The sequence below is a fragment of the Blennius ocellaris genome (genome assembly GCF_963422515.1).
Source record: "Blennius ocellaris genome assembly, chromosome: 7".
Lineage (NCBI taxonomy): Eukaryota > Metazoa > Chordata > Actinopteri > Blenniiformes > Blenniidae > Blennius > Blennius ocellaris.
In genome coordinates, this window is record NC_137656.1 from 7,163,577 (window position 1) to 7,182,182 (window position 18,606).

The 18,606-nt window shown below is 41.2% G+C and overlaps 2 protein-coding genes across 2 annotated transcripts; one reads left to right on the forward strand and one right to left on the reverse strand.

Annotated features, from left to right (window-relative positions):
- Positions 1 to 2,605: 2,605 nt before the first annotated feature.
- rnft2 (ring finger protein, transmembrane 2) lies at positions 2,606 to 14,336 on the reverse strand (the record flags this gene model as incomplete). Its single annotated transcript, XM_080499347.1, has 9 exons — positions 2,606 to 2,740; positions 3,234 to 3,335; positions 3,442 to 3,507; positions 7,575 to 7,724; positions 11,334 to 11,487; positions 11,831 to 11,931; positions 12,631 to 12,707; positions 12,784 to 13,295; positions 14,290 to 14,336. 9 exons carry the CDS (start codon positions 14,334 to 14,336, stop codon positions 2,606 to 2,608), a joined length of 1,344 nt encoding a protein of 447 aa, XP_080355473.1.
- Positions 14,337 to 14,653: 317 nt separating this feature from the next.
- On the forward strand, positions 14,654 to 17,539 carry spring1 (SREBF pathway regulator in golgi 1). The gene is made up of 5 exons (XM_080499551.1): positions 14,654 to 15,093; positions 15,795 to 15,951; positions 16,030 to 16,181; positions 16,433 to 16,546; positions 17,084 to 17,539. The coding sequence occupies exons 1-5, from the start codon at positions 14,998 to 15,000 to the stop codon at positions 17,165 to 17,167; spliced, it is 603 nt and encodes a 200-aa protein (XP_080355677.1). The 5' UTR covers positions 14,654 to 14,997; the 3' UTR covers positions 17,168 to 17,539.
- The last annotated feature ends 1,067 nt before the right edge of the window (positions 17,540 to 18,606 follow it).

An 18,606-nucleotide genomic window follows, 5' to 3' on the forward strand; every position in this document is an offset into this window, starting at 1 on the left:
ACTCCGGGAGAAAAGATGCGCGCATGAGCAGCGCGCACGAAACCAACAAAAAAAAGAACAAGAAAAAAAAAGGGGGGGGGGGCGGGAAGTGTGTGTGCGCGTGCGTCTGTTGTGTGTCCTGAAGGTCGGAGCTGTTTCTGTTGACCTGAATCAGAGCTCACCGGGCCCGGTGAGAATGCGCACGGAGTTGGATAACGAGCTGGGGCCGTCAGTCAGCCCGTCGGTGCGCAGCGCGGCACGGCGTCCTGCCCCCTCAGTAAACTCTCCCATTCTGTCATCCCATTTCCAAACTGGTGATGTAATCCTCCCCTGGTACAGCGCAGAGGAAAATCTCACTAAGAGTGCAGCCTCTGAATTTTCACCTCCCTCCATGTGCACCGACAACCGATCAGACCTTCTGTGCACATCTGCAACCCTTAACGACGACGCACTGGAATACACCTGCTATTAAGCTCCATAATGCACTGTACCCCGTTTTATTAACATAAGCTACCCGGTAAGAGTGAACATGTATATAATGAGGATGAATGTCTTTTTTTAGGTGTTTTCTACAGTGTTTTAGACAATGTTTAAACAACCTTCAGTGCTTTGCATTATCTGTTTGGGGACATTGATCATTCCTGAAGACAATGCAGAACCTCTGCAGAAGAAGCTATGCTGTTATGCTGTCCGTGACTTCTGGAAAATAAGCTTTTTTTTCTTGATATATCAAGTGTAATTGTAAGCGTTTTTTATAAACTGCGTGTTCTTTATACTTCTGAAATGTTTCATATGGATTTTTAACAGTAATGATAATAAACGACTTTTATTGATTGTTACTTTTGCAGGTGTGTGTGCTTTCAGACGCCCCAAAAAATACACTTGCTTTAAACTGCTTTAATTTAAAAATCAAAAATATCGGTGATGTACAACACAATATGCAAGATCCTACTGCGTGTTAAAGGTACAGCATGCAAGATTTCAGTTATGAGTCACGGTAGGAACCAATCAGTCTTCATTTCAGCTCTGTGCTGTTTTTATTTGTATATTCTTTTAGTGTGAGTGATAGAAGGTCTCAAGAGCTTGACCCATTGTGACAAGAGAAAAGCTCCTAACTTGTGACTGCCCCATCTCGTGGTTTAAAGTGATACTACAAGACTGGTCAGGCTGGAGCTGTCTGGATGGTTTGATCATAATGTCAGATTATCTTGGAGACGCTGAAATCACTGAGAGGGAGATAGCAGTATACAACAGTTGCTTTTATGAATTATGTGGATTATCTCAGCTGTCTAATGCTTTAAACAAAAATATTACAAGTTGTACCTTCAAGCCTAACTGATTTATATTGAAATGATTTGTCGCAACAAAAAACCACAATGAAATAAAACTGTAAGGTCAAACAATTTCAGATGTGCTGTTGATAAAATACCAGTAGAAATACAGGTAAGGTCCATTAAACTGCACCACACTGACTGCATCACACCCAATATACATGGACTCAATAATTTATCAATTTTATATCAAAGTCTTGATTTTTTTTTTTTTTTTTTTTTGGGGGGGGTGGTGGATACTGTGACATGAACAAACAGTAAAGGATCATAAAGTGAGACACATTTCTGATTTCACCTGATTGTTGTAGCAATAACATAAGCAATGGACACACATCAGCCATGATTGGTGATCAAACATCATTCACTAAATATGTTTGTGACTACACCAACAGCAAATAAAACAATATGGTGATTGCCAAAGTACCTTATTGGTCCAACTATAAGATGCCTCCACTTTTTTGAAACCTATTTTCCAGGGGGGAAAAAAAAAACCTATTTGGTCTGTTGGAACTAATATGGTATTTGGTCAAAAATGTCACTATATCGGATTAATCATCCGGCCCGAGTTACCAAATCTCAAAAACTCTTACAGTCATGTGTGACTATAAAACTACACAAAATGCTGCTCATAGGCGGGATTATCAAAGGTCCCACATTACTCCTTGTACATCACTCAATCCTCTCAAGTTTCAAACGAAGAACCAAACAACTGTTGATCTCGTTCAATCCTCAATCATTCTGAGGCTTCGATGAAAACATGATGGTGAATATCGTTCTCAGTCATACAAGGACCTGGATCTAACAGCTTTTCTTTGTGAGTTTCGTGGCAACTATAGTTTCTCTAACTCACACAGTACATTTACATTATAAAATACACATAACTTAAACAGCAAAAGCCTAAAGATTACAAACAAACTGTAATAGATACACCAAATGAAGTGAAAAGTGGTGACTTTTTACATCAACACGGTAAATCAATAAACAACATTTCATTCTTTCGCGTGTAAAATCTTGTATTTACAGGTCAGAATTGTAACTAAGTGTACAAAATGGAACTGCAAGACAAAAGCGCCATTATCTGTGTCTTTTAGGGACATTATGTCTGTTATTCGGTTGAAACGTGAATTTCCCGCAACACAATTTACACATTTGCAAACGCAGCTAAAGGTTGTGTGCTTCTGCAGTTCTAAATGATCACCTGAACATCTACAGAGAAAAGATGAAACTCCACTGTCTCGCTTGCATTGCAGCAAGATTTGTGGCTCTCTGGCTGCTTGTGGACCACCGGCGGCGTCTCAGTAGATCTGGAAGTGAGCCGAGGTGGTGCCGTCCTTCCAGCAGCGCAGCGTCTCGATGACGGTGGCCCGACACAGCGGGCACGTTCGCTCGCGATCGAACCACAAACAGAGGCATTCCTCGCAGAAGACGTGCTGCGGAAGACACACAGCTCATTTTAGCCCAGGTGAAGAAATCTGCAGGTTCAAACTGTTGTCTTTAAAATCCAGGTAAACTTCATGTTCACTTTAACTGATGATGGTAACCACTTCCTACTGTTTGGTTTGAATATGAACCTGATCATTAAATAAATCAACAGGCTTCATAGGATTCAGGAACATATTAAATAGGAATTCAGATATTAAAGAATGATTAAAGTCAAATAAGCATTACTTGTTCCTTTGTTTATGTGAATGTGTCTTATGAGTGAGTTGATATATTGCAGTGGTGTCAAACACATTTTATTTCAGGGGTAACATGTCATATTGAGTAAGCCACACCAGTAAATTGAATATAAATGTTTGACGTTTTTTTTCCACTCATTACCCCACCTTGTGGTACAAAGCAACATTACGAGACTGAACGGTTGGCGGCTGAGATGGATCTTTAGACTAAAAACTCTCTCTTGCCAGATCAGAGGATCATTACCTGACAGAGGAGGGCTACCGGGTCTCTGAAATCAGCCTGACAAATAGCACAGACATCCCCCGCCTCGCTGCACTGTTGGCTGCCAGCTCTCACGCCATAACTCTGGAGGAAAGAAAAAAAAAAAAAATGACCGGTATTGCACAGATCTGAACTTTAAATAACCTGTGATGACATGCAAAACAGAAAAAAAGGCATATTTTTGACTGACCTGGGAACTGCAGAGCAGGACCAAGGCTTTACGTATCGCAGACACACGCCCACAGATGTCAAAAGACTGCAAATGAAAAACAAGAAGGCAAACTAGTTTTATGAATATCAAATGCCTGCAAACAATCAAATTTCATATTATAACAAGTGTTTTAACAACATTTAGTGTTAAAAATAAAACTTCATAGTTCCTTAATAGGCGTCATTATTCGACTCAACTTGCTTTATAGAGCACTTTAAAAAAAACAGCTGAAACAAAGTACAGTACTGTACATAAATATACACAAAGAGTAAAATAAAAACCCAATAAAAAACAAGATAGCAACAATAAAAACAGAAGCAAAGTCTCAAAGTGTGTTGAAGGCCAAGGAACACAAAATGGGTTTTAATTAATTAGTTGTGCAAAAAAAAAAAAAAAAAAAAACCACGAAACACTTCTTCAATTCAAAAGGTTAAAGAAAATGTGGTTTTAGATGGTCATGACCATCTGGCCACTTAAAGTGCATCATCAATGTGCCTGACCACACTTCATTTCATCACCAAGACTTCCAGGATTACACACATGGTTGCAAAAGCGTCCGCTATTCACACAGGGTGCATGTTGGAGGGAAAAATATCAACAGTCTTCATTTGAAAAATAGCAAAACCCTCCAATCTCATTTTTGTATCAACTGTGATATAAAAGCCTGAAGTCATGCAAATACAGCTGTGAGACTGTATGGAAAATACAATACTTCTATATGTGCAAATCATAGCTCATGCTAACATGGTTATATGATGTTGTGCCTGCATTTGATTTTTAAATGTGATTATCTGGCAGAATAAAATGGAGGATAAAACAGAGGATCACTACAATCATCTAACATATGGGCCACACAAGTTGCATTTTACTAATTGCATTATTCAAATCTTTTATAGTCTTAGAGTATAATATTCAAGAGGAACTCTCAACAAAAATAAGAACTTAGAGAAAATCAAATGTATTGTCGGCTATATTGAAATTGTTTTTGTTCAAATGATATGGACAAATACTTTAAGGCAAAGAAACAGTCGTCAGATCACTTGGTAAAATACGTTGATGAAAAGCTAACATCACAGATTTTCTTCAGTGTCATTTGCTCCATGACACGTCGGTTCCAAGCAATAGCAGCTGGGATAATGACACGTGTCACATTGCAGACACTTGATGTTGCATGCCATCAGATTCAATGTCTTTAAGGCAGAATTCATGCGAGCTGTCTGACTGAAATTGATATTTTTCACTAAGCCATTTCTTAAAGGGGTCATATTATCCAGCTTTTCAACACTTTCACATGAGTCTCGCTGGTCCAAAAACAATCGTATTCAAAGTTTATTTCCCCAAATCCAGCTTTTCCTTGATTTTCATCCATTTGAATATTGGATCATAGGAGCTGCATTCAGAATTTGCTGTGTCTGTGTGAGCGAGACTTGCTCCGCCCACAAATGTCCATCTTAGGAGGAGGAGGAAGTACTTCCTCTCGTGGCGCCATGTGCCAGAGTCGAGTTGCCTAATTGTGGAAGGGTCAAAGATAAGATAAGATAAGATAAGATAAGATAAGATAAGCCTTAATTGATCTCACAGTGGAGAAATTTACTCGTAACATTCTGCTCTTAAGGACACTCATGAGGAAAGGAAAGACAAGGAATGTGCAAACAGTTAGGTAAGAATAGAGGTATCTTATATACAATGACTATCAAATAGGACTAAAAAATAAGATACAAATCACAAACTATAATAAAGTATAATAAGTTCTAAGGGGACCAAAATATACAGTAGGATGAGATACAAGGAAAATAAACTATGATGGGGGGGCAGCAAAGTGTAGGATAAGTACAATAAACATACTATAGTAAAAAAAAAATTGGAGGGCCTACCTTGATTGGCTAAACCCGATGACACTATATAGGATTCGATTTCTAATTTGCTCGTTGAAGCACACACTTTTTAAAAATTGATGACAGATCATGGTGGTTTTGGGACAAGTTTGGGGTCTCCTCAAAAGGAGTGGGGTCAGGTTAAGGAGGACAGAGAAGTCTGGGCACCAATGCATTAATGACCTTCATAGGTCTTTCATTAAACGGAAGCTGGAAACTTTGACACAACAAAATGATTGCAGTGACTCATCCACAGATACAACTCATACTAAAACTGAAACACAATGAATATGACATGATGTTGTAAAATACTAGTGGGCTGCACCTCAGTGCACATCCAGTAAAATATCCTCCCAATTCAGCTGAACAAGCTCATCATCTAGAGCTACCACCGATGAATCACGGGTATAAAGAAAGAAAGCTTTGACTATAAATATCAGAGCAAAGACGTAAATAATGTTTGGATCATCCCGAGGTTGATTCAGTCAAGTTTTACTCAGTTCCACTTTCTGAACTTCCTCTACACCGTGTTGACATGAGGTTGAATTTGACCCTTGGCTTCAAAAGTCTGTGGTTGTATTTTTTGTTTTTTACTGAATGGACTTCTTCCTGAGGCAACTTCTCCTTTGTTCAAACCTCAATTTAAACCGACATGAAATATTTAAACATCAGGCCTTCTGATCAAATCAAGAAGACCATGATTTGTGAGGCGTTTATGAAGTTTAGAATTTATCAACATTGTTCAACAACACCTTTCCCTACAGGGAACTTACACAGATTTCATCATACTACTTGGGGCACTCCCACATTAGCAGGCCAGTTGGTCTCCTAGAGCCATCTGCGATTTAACTATTCCTCAGAAGATCCTCCTCTGTTCTCCTCTGACCAATGCTTATATGGAGAAACGATGACTTGAATTATTCTGAAATTCACAACATGATCAGGATTTGATTTGGCTGGATGGTGGGGCCAATGCGTCACAAATTTGACCTCATCTCATTTTTACATAGGTGCAACAAGAAAATCAGGAGTTTTGTTGAAAGTTCACATCCGAAGACCTTCACACAATGGGGATAAAAGAAAATAATCAAAGTTTCATTTCTCCAAAATCAACGTCTCTATGGTATTCAGTGATTATGTTCTGAGCATGCTTTCATTGATAAGTTCTATTAAAGTTCTCACTGATTAAAATTGTGTATCCAGCCATGGCAGAGCTGTTTTGTTCATTTCAGGTCGTCATCGAGACAGTTTGAGAGCCTTTGTGGGAACATCTGTGGAGCCGCAAATACAAATGTTCAAGAGCTCTGACATTGTTGTAAAAGCGAATTCAGTTCTGCACTTCAATGGCCGGCATTCAGTGGTTTTCACAATCCGCTCGGGAGGCAGACTTAACAAAGACAGTGCTTATATAAACACAGAAAAACGTGTTCAGTGTCTGTTACTGGACTTACTAAACCAGTAGTGTCAAACTCATTTTAGTTGAGGGGCCACACACAGACAAATTTCATCTTGAGTGTAAAGTAGTGCCATAAATTTAAACTTGAAAGTCTATCTTTGTTGCGGTGCAGCGAATTTTATCGAAGTTTAAAAAAGTCTCTGTTTTCACAAAACCAAACAATTACTACAGAAAATTGCTACAATTTCAACATAAAGACCATTTCGATGGTATTTTCTGGTGCAAAATGCAGTGAAATGTCCAAAGATCTACTCCAATAGCTGCTGCATTGTACATGCTTTTACAAACTCACTCTGGCAACAAGGTTTTGAGGTTAATGCTGGTTTTTCCATCTTTCATGGTAGCATAACTGATATCTCAGCTCGAATCTCAGTGATGTTGTTTGTGTCCGCTGGTCTTGGAAAAATGTGTTAAAAATATGTTTGTTGTTGTTCTTCGGACCCGAACACAAGAAAAACGATTTCCTCCTTTGAAGAGCAAAACTGCCACAACACTAAAAAGGTACTCGGCAAACTAATGTTTTTATGCTTTAACTCGAGAAGAAAAAAAAAAAAAAAAGCTGCATCTCAAATGGTTTGGATGGCAGTTGGGGTGACGCGATATGGGAGAAGGTGGAACTGCAGCACGAGAGCTCAGATATCTGGAGAGAAACCAGCGAAGGAGATCTGTGGGGCGCATTACTGTTCAAAGAGGTTTCAGTTTCTGTCACATCGAAGGATTTTAATACAAGGTCCTTTGTGCCACTGGTGCCTTTGAACATCTGAGGATTATGTGCCAAATACCTTGCAGAGGCTGTAGATGATGATGAGCGAGGCTCCCAGGAAGTAACTGCTCGACGGGTCTTCTCCCATGATATACTTGTACCACAACTGGATGGGCACTAGGGCCCGAAACAGCTGACTCAGCTCCTCGATCAGCAGGTAGAACTTACCCTGGACAAGGACACAAACCGGCAAAAGACTATTTGAACCAAACTTCGTGACAGTACACAGATGCAAACACAGAATCAGCCTCAGCTGTATGAATGAAGCTGCATCCACACCGAGACAATATGTACCCGTCTCTTTGATCCGCTCACTGGACTGCCCCAGAAGCAGAGCGGGCTCAGCAGCCTCGGGGCACTCTTCTATCTAGTCAAGAGCAGTGTGGTATTAAAAGCTTAAAACAGCGCGCCTCCAGCCCAAACATGGCCGCTGTCCAGCTCTCAGCAGCTCCCCGGCAGCACAGGCAATTTCCCCACACTCTGCAAGGGAAACTGGCAGCGGCTCTTTCCACCTGCTACCCGGTTGCCCCACACCAAGCCCACCACTACAGGGGCTCGCTAGCCATCTTTTAAAAGATGTACCCCCCCCCCCCCCCCTTTTCATAATCACAGAGAAAATATTTCCGTCCAGGCTGCCGCAAAGCACGTTTAAGCAAATTGGGTACAGTTAGAAAAAAAAACAAAAAAAAAACAGAGGCAACCAAAAGTGAAGGCGAACTTGATTCCCTGATGATCCTCCTGGCATCTCCACTTGTATAATGACTTCCTGGATGGTGGCTGACAAAGATTGATGACTGCGGGTAAAGAGGCACAAGCAGGCGAGCCGGTAGGGGAGAAAGACCTTCACTAACTGCTAATTCATCTTCCTTATTGTCCCCTCAGCCTCGCCTCCCACCGTGCCCATCACGCCCACGCAAAAAAAAAAAAAACTGTCAAATTTAAAGTTTGGACAAGAGCCAGGCAGCCCGAGTAAGCTCCACCGCAGGCTCTGATTGACCAGTTTTCTACAACAATGTTCATTTTGCATTTCAGTTATTTACCTTCAGGGTAAAGTAGGGACATTTGTCACAACTTTTTTTATCATCTGCCTTGATACACATACATAATCAATCACGTCTTTTTTGTTTTCCTGTAGATTTTGTCCAAAAAACATCACAATAGGTTTCAAGTTCATCACAGGGCTGATGAAAACAGACCAACAATCACAAAGGGAAAATGTTTAATCACCCTTTAGCTTAACTCGCATGTTTCTGGATTGTGGGTGGAGGAAAGTATCCTCACTTAATTTGAATAATGACCGTGTCTCATGACTCTGTTCGTACTATTTTTTTTTTTACTACTCATAATACTCTCAACCTTAGCTGAACACTAATCATCTGTTTCCCCCCATAAATCCAATATCTAGACCTTATGGCATCAAGTGCACATGGATGCCTTCACTTCAGCTTCTCTCTATATGAAGCTCCTCAGTTCACTTCTGCAATAAAGCCTCAAATGTTTCATTTTCATGACGTGCATGAGCATTAATGAAAGGATTCTCAATTTTATTTGATCATAAACAATGTTTCAGAAGCCAGACAATTAAAGTATGAAGACAAAATATTTTTTTACCAATTGACTACTTGATTAATTGAGCAACTGCTGCACTCGACTCAGCTCGACTCGATATTTGAAGCTTTTCTCGCAGCGACAGAGAGTTATTAAATCTTGCTCGAGGCCAACGGAGCTGACAATTAAAGCAACACGAGCGCCAAGACAACTGCTGCATAACCCAAAAGACTTTTTGGCTCACAGCGAGCACACTCGCGTGCTCAATCAGCACACAATTAACAGGAGGCACACACAGGCGACAGATATCAGTCTTTAAAACAAAGCCGTCGCGGGATCTCTGGATCTACGCCTGCTGTTGTTGCTCGTGCAGACTGGTGCTGACGGCGGGGATTATGAAGGATGATTAGTGTATCCACGGTTGAACGCAGTAATGAACTTTGTGTGACTTTAACAGAGTTCAAAAAAGGCAGCTTGGGAATAAATAAATAAATAAAAACAAACAAACAAACAAACAATGATATGATCTAGAACTCCCTGCAAATCAACATGTGTCCCATCAAAGCTGTCAGATATCTGTGTGTGTGTGTGTGTGTGTGTGTGTGTAGGATACAGGTAATGGTCCAGCTCCAGGGAGGGATGACCTCACCCTTGCAACTCCCTCGAGGGCAAATGAGCTCAGTTGCTGGCTGGTGTGTTACTGATAGGCCGCATGGTTTGTTTATCAGTGGAAAATTTAATCCTAATACTTTTGTAACCCCTCCTCACCCCTCCCCGCTTCTAACATCAAATACACACACACACACACACACACACACACACACACACACACACACACACACACACACACACACACACACACACACACACACACACACACACACACACACACACACACACACACACACACACACGCAGGAAATAAGTGCGCACCTGTATGAAAATCTGAGTGTGTGTGTGTGTGTGTAGTCAGTTGCCTCGGGCTTGAAAAAACCACACACGCAGACACCCACGTGCACAGGGCTCACCTAAGGAGTACCATTTAAAACCTTATGAATACAAAACAGTTTCACACTGTGACCCTTCAGCACTTTCTTCACTCCGCAGAGTATTTCATCATAGTTTAACACATTTTTTTCTTTTTCCATATCACAACTTGGAGAATTGGGCCTTCTCGTAACTCGATTGCCTTTTCCAATCTTCTACGTGCGTAATGCAAATCCCAGGGACGTTCGGGAATCATATAAAGCAAGGATGTCAAATGCATCTTAATTCAAGGGCCACAAACAGCTCAATTTCATCTTCAGTTGGCTGGACATAACACATTCACTTTAAAGTTAATGTCTGTAGAAGTTTCACAAAATGTTGGTGCAGGAGCATGTGCATCACCATGTATACTGTTTTTGAAGCTTTTGGACATAGACAAGAACAGTTGATTTGATTCATCATAAAAAAATTAAAATAAGACATCTTTGTCACAATCCTACTATCGTCTCATTTTGTATCATAATACATTGGATTATTCCAAAAGGGGACACATCTGAATTATTGAACAGCCATATAAACACCTGCCATCCATTATCTGAAGCCATCCAATCATTCAAACACATCATCAAGTCATTGGTGTTTGAACAAATTTACGTTAACAAAAAAACATTACTCATGCATCAGTTATGAGGTCACACTCTTACCTCATTCAGTCCAGCTCAATTTTCAGCTTTACATTTTGAGGTTTCTGCTTATTTATGTTAGTGAAAGTGGCCGTGTCAATCAGAGCTTTGCTTCACTGAGATGTTTCGACAAATTATAGGTGAGAAAAATAATGTGCAGCCTTTTCGAGACACTCTCAGGGGGGCTTTAGGGAAACAATGACAACGTTTTTTAATGTAATTATTGATTTTAAAATTGTACTGAAAGCATTGATTGTCATATTTTCCTAAAAATGGAGGCAGTATGAGAATATCATGTGAAAGAATGTAGAAAATAAACATATAAACCATGCATTTCCTACTTGAAATAAGTATTATCTGTAATTATTTCATGAAAAAAGCACATAATTCTTATAAATAAAGAGCTATTAGGAGTAAACTAACTTGCAACAATGCAGATTTTCCAATTGTGAGACAAATAAAGGATTATCTTATCTTCAACTTGTTTACCTTGTGACATATTTATAGTATATCGGGTGATGCAGATGGACTAAAGATCAGAAGAAATGACATTTTCTCACCCTGGATTTGAAGGCCAGGAGGATCTTGGGCAGAAAAAGGACCAAACACTTCAGGCCGATGGTGACGTACTTCAGCACAAAGTCTGTGATGCCCACCGCCCAGATCAGATCGAAGAAGTCAAAGCTGTTCAGGTTGGGCTTCGCAAATATGAGGCTTCAAAGAGACAAGGAAACAACATCTCCCTCAGTGACCTGCATTTTTAGAGGTCTGGTAACTTTCACTTCCAGAATGATGAGCAACAGTGAGGGATAAACGTCAAACATAATGAAATAAAGAAAATAACATTATGAACAAACTAAATACTCACAGCACAAGACCAGACAAGAACAGGAAGACTCCCTGAAGGAAATGAAAGTACAAATAATAAAAGAAAGCCTCACAGAACATAAAAATTAATGGGAAAAGCAAAAAGATGTAAAATAACTCCAAACCATTATGCAAGCAGACACACAGCTACTGTAAAAAAAAAAAAAAAAAAAAAAAAAACTGCCACTACCTGTTGTGTAGTTCCTCTTGGCTGAACGTGTAGTAGATATACACTATGTTCCCCCAAAGAAATATGACGATCCACAGGGCAACGAACACAGAACGTTCCTCCTGATGAGACAAGAGACCCACAGAGGGAGTTTAGTCGAAATACTGAATACTGAAGACCAAAGTCTTCGATCATTCAGTTCAAGTTCATGAAAACTGGGAGGAAAAAGTATTTTTGTCCAGTGTAGAATAAATACTAAGTGCTCCAGTTCTTTATTTCAAGTATAAAACATGTTATTTTGTTCTCCTACAACAAATCAATTATTTAAATGTGTTGTGTTTATTATTCGATTTTTACTGTTTTGTTTGTTTGTGGCTCTTCATTTTACTGATGAATTTTTATTTTATTTGACCTTTTTTCTTTACGCACACAGGCACTGCTCGTACTTATTAATTTCCCCTCAACAATAAAAACATGTCTGCTTACTCAATTCTCTTTTTCCACAATTTAGCAATATATGAAGATTTCTTTTTCATTGTGTTTTTGAAGAAAAGAACTTAAATCCATATTTGAACATTTTAATGGGGATTAAACAGCCCAAAGCTATTGTACATTTAAAAAGCTCTGCCAGTTAAACACTACATAATTTGGAATGTTTGAAACAATAACAAACACTCCCCTCCCACTACGGGTTTCAGAGGTGTTCATAGTCCTTAAGATGTTCAGCGTGTCAATAACTTCATCTAATGCTCGAAGCCTGTTTTATTTTGTTTGTTTGTTTGGGGGGGGGGGGGGGGGGGGGTTTGGGGGGGGGGCTTTACCCTTAGTGACACTTGGTGCCTAAATGTGGAGTTGGCATAGGCAAATGTGCTGGCCATCCCGACACACACAGCGATACCTGGAAGAGAGAAGAGGCTGAATGACACTATATGACGATACCTTGATGGCACCATACGTAGAACAAGCTTGGATACCTAGTTTATGCTGAAAGCAAACTTTGGCCAGCAAAATGAGGATGAAAGGGAAGCCCCTCTGCAGCCAGGTGACCACCGCCTTCAGCTCGGACAGCGCCGGCGCCGGTGTGGACTGATCTTCCTGGGCCTCCTCCCTGGAGCTGTGCCTCTCGGAGCCAGCCGGCACGGTGGCCTGCTGGAGCAGAGAGGAGGTCCGGTGCTGCAAGGGCTGGTGGTGGAAGTGATGGTGGTGGTGGTGGTGCTGAGGAGGCCGTGGGAGGAACGGCCCGCCCTCCGTGCGATGGGGGCCGCCTTCTTCTCTGGACGAGGCCGTCATCTGGATGAACACTTCAGGAGGAGAGCCCAAAACTAAGCCGGCAGCCTGGAACTGAGCAGAGGAGACGGAGCCAGACGGAACTCCGACCAGGCCTGAGAAGATTTGCTGGGGTGAAGTGGGTGAGTCGGGCTTCAGGCAGTCAAACACACCACCTTCATCCAGGCTACTCTCGGATCCCAGGGTTTGGCTTCGGCTCCTGATTGGGAGAAGGACAATATTTACTTTAAATACAAAGCAGTGACCTCTGGAGAAGGAGCTTTCAGAGGGAGGGGGAGACTTTGTCTGCTCTGAGGTTGAAAAAATGTGCACGAAAGAGAACTATGATAACAAATATCAAAGAATCTGGAGGAACTTTTCAGGCATCTGTATCTTTGTGAGAGTAGGTTATCCAGCTATTTGCTTCGATGTAAGGTTCAGGCAAATCAGAAATCAGAGAGAAGGGTTTACATATTTTTATAGAGACATGAAGCGGAGCACTCCAGGAAAAAAATAAACAACTTTGGCAAGCACTGCCTTAGAGCACCAAAATGAAATCAATGACAATATGTCAACAAAAAATGACCCTGACAGGTGGAGAGAGCACCAAAGAAATCATGCCGCAGGATGCCGCTGACATGGGATGCATAGGAAACATGAAGCTAAAAGAAACAAAGGGTTGGGAATATAAAGCTTTGGACAAAAACACTACTCTAATCACAGAAAAGTGTTTGGTCACAAAGGTGACATCATGAATGCAATAGCACATAATAGTGTATTTTAGAGACAGATAATCTAAAAAGCTCTCTTGTGTTATAATTTGAAACAAACACTCATTAGTGAATGTCTTTGTGCTTTGCGTTTTGAATGTGAATGCGTGTATGTGTTTTCCCTGTGGTGGACTGGTGACCTGTCCAGGCTGTATCCTGCACTCGACTTGTGATTTCAACTGTTCTGCTGTATAATGTTTTAAACATTTCTGATGCTCTGACATATGGTGGCATGTCACCTGCATGACACAGGTTGCAAATAAGTTAAAACTATATGTCTATACAATTAGGAAAACAGTAATATCATGAACTGTGGGATTGTCTGGTAGCTTTCTCAGAGCAAAGCCTGAGCCTACGAATGCAGATATACACACAGACTGAGCTCGGGATGAAAAACAAGCTAAATAAAAAAAAAAGGATGTGCAAAATCAGCTGAGACCCCACCTTTCAGAGGGCATGCCATCCGTGTTGCTGCTGTGTCTCCTCTGCATGGCACAGCCCTCATCACCACACGGTCCAGCCCTGCAAGATGCAAACCAGCGTCATAGCGCAACTCTAATCCGCAGCACAGTGATGCCACCATCTATTTTTTTTTTTATTTATTTACCTGGGTTTGTTCCGTGCTCTGGCCCTCTGCTTCTGTCATGTTGGAGTGAGATGGTTTAGCTGTGGATGCTGCAGATGTTGGAGGAGGCACAACTTCCGGTGAACGTCACAGCTCACGCCATACACCAATCAGCGCGCCCCGTTGCATGACGCCACTTCCGCGTTGTAGATGTGTTTTTGCCAATTGTGGATGTTTGGGGGGAAATAAGTCTCACAGCTACTACTCTTTCAATCTTATCCTGAACGCAAAGGGGTTGGTATAAAACTGTATCCCTCTGCAGCGACTGAATATGTTCGGAACATGTTGTTTTATCAGCGTTAGCTCCTGATAATATATGTTAGCTCGCAGGCTAACAAAGCAGGGGGTTTTTTTACGCTAGCATGTAACGGAGCTTCCCCGAAGGATAAATACCCATCTTCGCAGCTCCAGAAAAGAAAAGGCTACTGGCAAATTACTATTCGCGAGATTAAACAACAACCTGCAGCATGGGTTAGCTATTTGCTGGTGTCGCGCTCCTATCATCCAAACTCCATCCGAGCCATGCCATGATGGTGCTGCGGAGGCTACTGAGGAAGCGCTGGGTGCTGGGGGTTGTGTTTGGACTGTCTCTCATCTACTTCCTCACCAGCACGCTCAAGCAGGTACACACATACACGTCGTGCTTCTGTCCTGTTTTGCTCATCCATTCATCTGCAGGGTGGGGGGATCGTCACAGCTGACTGTCCACCCTGGACAGGTCACCAATCCATCACAGGGCAAACACATTCACACTCGGCATGCTACAATGAAATTCTGTAAAGGTTCCTGAAATGGAATATGTTACAATATTTCATAAGATCCGAGAGTACGACCTCCACGGTTCTGTTAAGCTTAGTTTGAATTGTGATTTGGTATGATTTCTCCAAGCACACTCACAGTCGAAAGCATGCAAAGGCATGTGGCTGTAAATTGTCCCAAGGCATAAATGTGTATGTACTTGTCATTACCTGCCTGTTGAACTGATTGTGCTGGGATCGGCACATTGCTGAGTTGAATAAATTAAATGCATCACATGAAGATACACCCATCATCAAACACTTGTTGTTTATCTGATGTGTCTATGTGAAACCTTCAGGTGAACGTGAATTCTGTTCCATTTTTTTTTTTCCATTAAAAAAGAAACTCAAAAGACAAGCACTCGGTACGAAATCTAGTTTTTATATTACACATGTCAAGTTTCTCGTCAGCACTATTATTCAGGAATTCTCAGTCATTTCCCAGTGTTTGCTGTTTTTTTTCTCATCACTAATAATTGTAATGACCAACAATTCTTGAAGCACCTGTCCTCTGCATCTTTTTGCAGGAGGAGCGAACCATTCGGGACCGCATGCTTCTAGAGGTCAGAGATTCAGACCACCGCATCCCCTGGAAAGTCCGCTTCAACCTGGGAAACAGCAGCCGGCAGATGACCCAGTGCAGGAACTCCATCCAGGGCAAGACGCTGCTCACAGACGAACTGGGTAAGGATGGCCGCCACACAGCCGTGGTAATTCTGTATAACGTTGGACTCGTGTTGACGCTTCTGTTGTGTGTCACAGGTTATGTTTGTGAGAGGAAGGACTTGCTGGTTAACGGATGCTGCAACGTTAACGTTCCCAGCACCAGGCAGTACATCTGTAAAAGCTGCCTGGCCAACGGCTGCTGTAGCATCTACGAGTACTGCGTGTCCTGCTGCCTTCAGCCTGATAAGGTAATCAATGACATGGTCAAGCAGAGTGTTCTTTCACTGCTCCGCTGTCCTTTAGCTATATCTCCTGCTGCAGTTTGCATGCTTATGTCGCAATAGGTGATCCTGAACTTCAACAGTTAAGACACTATCTGATTGTTTTGGTGAAAAGTTCTATATGTAGCAGTGCTTCTGAGGACACGTTAGATGGATTGAAATCTGCCTTTTTCATACTTCAGTTGCACTCAATGTCTTATCTGTGTACTGTTGCTCAGCAACTGCTCCTCGAGCGCTTCCTGAATCGAGCGGCTGAAGGTTTCCAGAACCTCTTCACTGCTGTGGAGGACCATTTTGAGCTGTGCCTGGCCAAATGCAGGACGTCGTCACAAGTATGTCATGAGCTCACAGAAAGAAAAGCAATGATCAGATCAGAGAGACTAACTTTATTAACCTGACCATGAACCATAAAAGTGTCATTTTAAAATCCATAGATGCATAACCACAGCAAACATGCTCTCTGGTTGATACATTTCTAAAGTAATAATGGAATACAGTGAAATACATGTAAGCAGGACATTTTTTTTAAAAATGCAAATACACAGTACTTTGTAACATTTTAGGCAAGTTTGGGTGAAAGTGCCACATTCGCATCGAGTATCACAACTTGGAAAACATCTGATAGGTTTAATCTGCAACAGAGAACACCCCCCTAATCTTACCACTAACGTTATCTGTTGTTTATTTAAGTGGGTCCTGAAAGTAAAAGTGTGTTTTTATAGTTGAAAGAATAGAATCCTATTAAGACGTGGAAGTCACAATGTATTGACCTTTCTTCTGTTTTATTTTGCATTGTTTTCAATGATGATGGATAAACTTGCAGTTGTCATAAATGTCATCATATTGACTCTTGTTTTCCTCTCTCGCAGAGCGTACAGCATGAGAACACTTACCGAAATCCTCAAGCCAAGTACTGTTACGGCGAAAGTCCTCCAGAGCTACTTCCAGTGTGACTGATTTACTCGCCCCTGTCATTTTCCAAGGACTTGGAAGAGCATCAGGTCAATAAAAATATCAGTGTTTGGACTATTGAGGACACTCGGCGTAGGTGACTCTACTCCTGAAACACTGCCTGGGATTGTTCCGCGTTACGAAGACAACCGAGGCCCACTTCAGATATGCTGTATGTGATTTGAATATTTACACTTCATAAGTGCATCAAAGGCGTCATACATTCATCCGTGATGATCACCAGGTCCACATGAACGTGCAGCTCATCCAGCAGGATTCGCTTCTTTTCACAAGAGCTGCGTCATCGTTTAGTTTTCTTGATGGTTATGGTAAAGAATGTCATTTTACTTCTCTGTATATTGCATGCTTATGAAATGGATATTTAATAAAAAGTGACTGTGAAATGGCTGGTTAGTGTTTCTGCTTCTTGTGCAAATGCAAACCTTTATATGCAAATGTTTTGTACTGGCCGTAGGCCTCTGCTCTAAAATTGGGTTGGTCTTTTTGCAATTGGTCAATTTGGTATTGACGTCTGTTTACCAACCGAAATCAGACATCACATTTGATGAAACTGTGTGTGTGTTGTTTTGTCCGGAGATGCTAAGGAGGCAAACTGAGCCGAGGATTCTAATCTCAAGGACGCAGTGACCCCCTTGCAAGAGACTCCTGCAGGTGTTTCACGTAACTGCTACAGATGTCTTGATGGCTCCCTGGTTCAGGCATTTTCTGTTATTCAAACTTAGTGTAGCATTGTAGCTCAGCTCAGCATATTACTCACCATGCCTTTACTGCCGACTACTTGACAACAGTGTTGCCACAGTTACTTTAAAAAACGAACACGATTACTGATTACGAGTTCCTCTTTTAAAAGTACGTTGGTTACTTCATCAATTGTTTTTAAAAGAAACTAATTGTATGTGCTTGTGTGTGTCAGACCACATGATTTAAATAGCAGCCATAACTGGATGTGTTTGTTAGCGCGTTGCTCACTTGTCCTGGCCATTATGTTTCATGTGAAATTCCAAGTCGCCCTTTGTTGTATGAACTGCAGCCTCATTTTTACTAAGTTTAGCAGAACTACCACTCAGAGATTTATAAGTGTTTTTCTGTGTCAAATCACAGATTTCAGAATGGACGTTTACAAGCAAAAAAGAAAATTATGATGGTCTAATGCTCTAAATAAATCCCAACCATGCCAACTATATTTATAAAAAATACAACAACCTTATTCTGAACATGTATATGAATTAAACATGGAATTTTATTGCAATATTGAGTCTCAGCTTTCTGAAGAGTCATTTGAAAGACACAGTGAACAGCAGAACATTAACACTTCTCATCCAACATTAATTGATCGAGGAGGAGACTCGCATTAATCTTTTCTTTTTACAGTGCCGCTCTAATGTATTGCTTTGACGAGGCTCTGACACACCTATCTGCC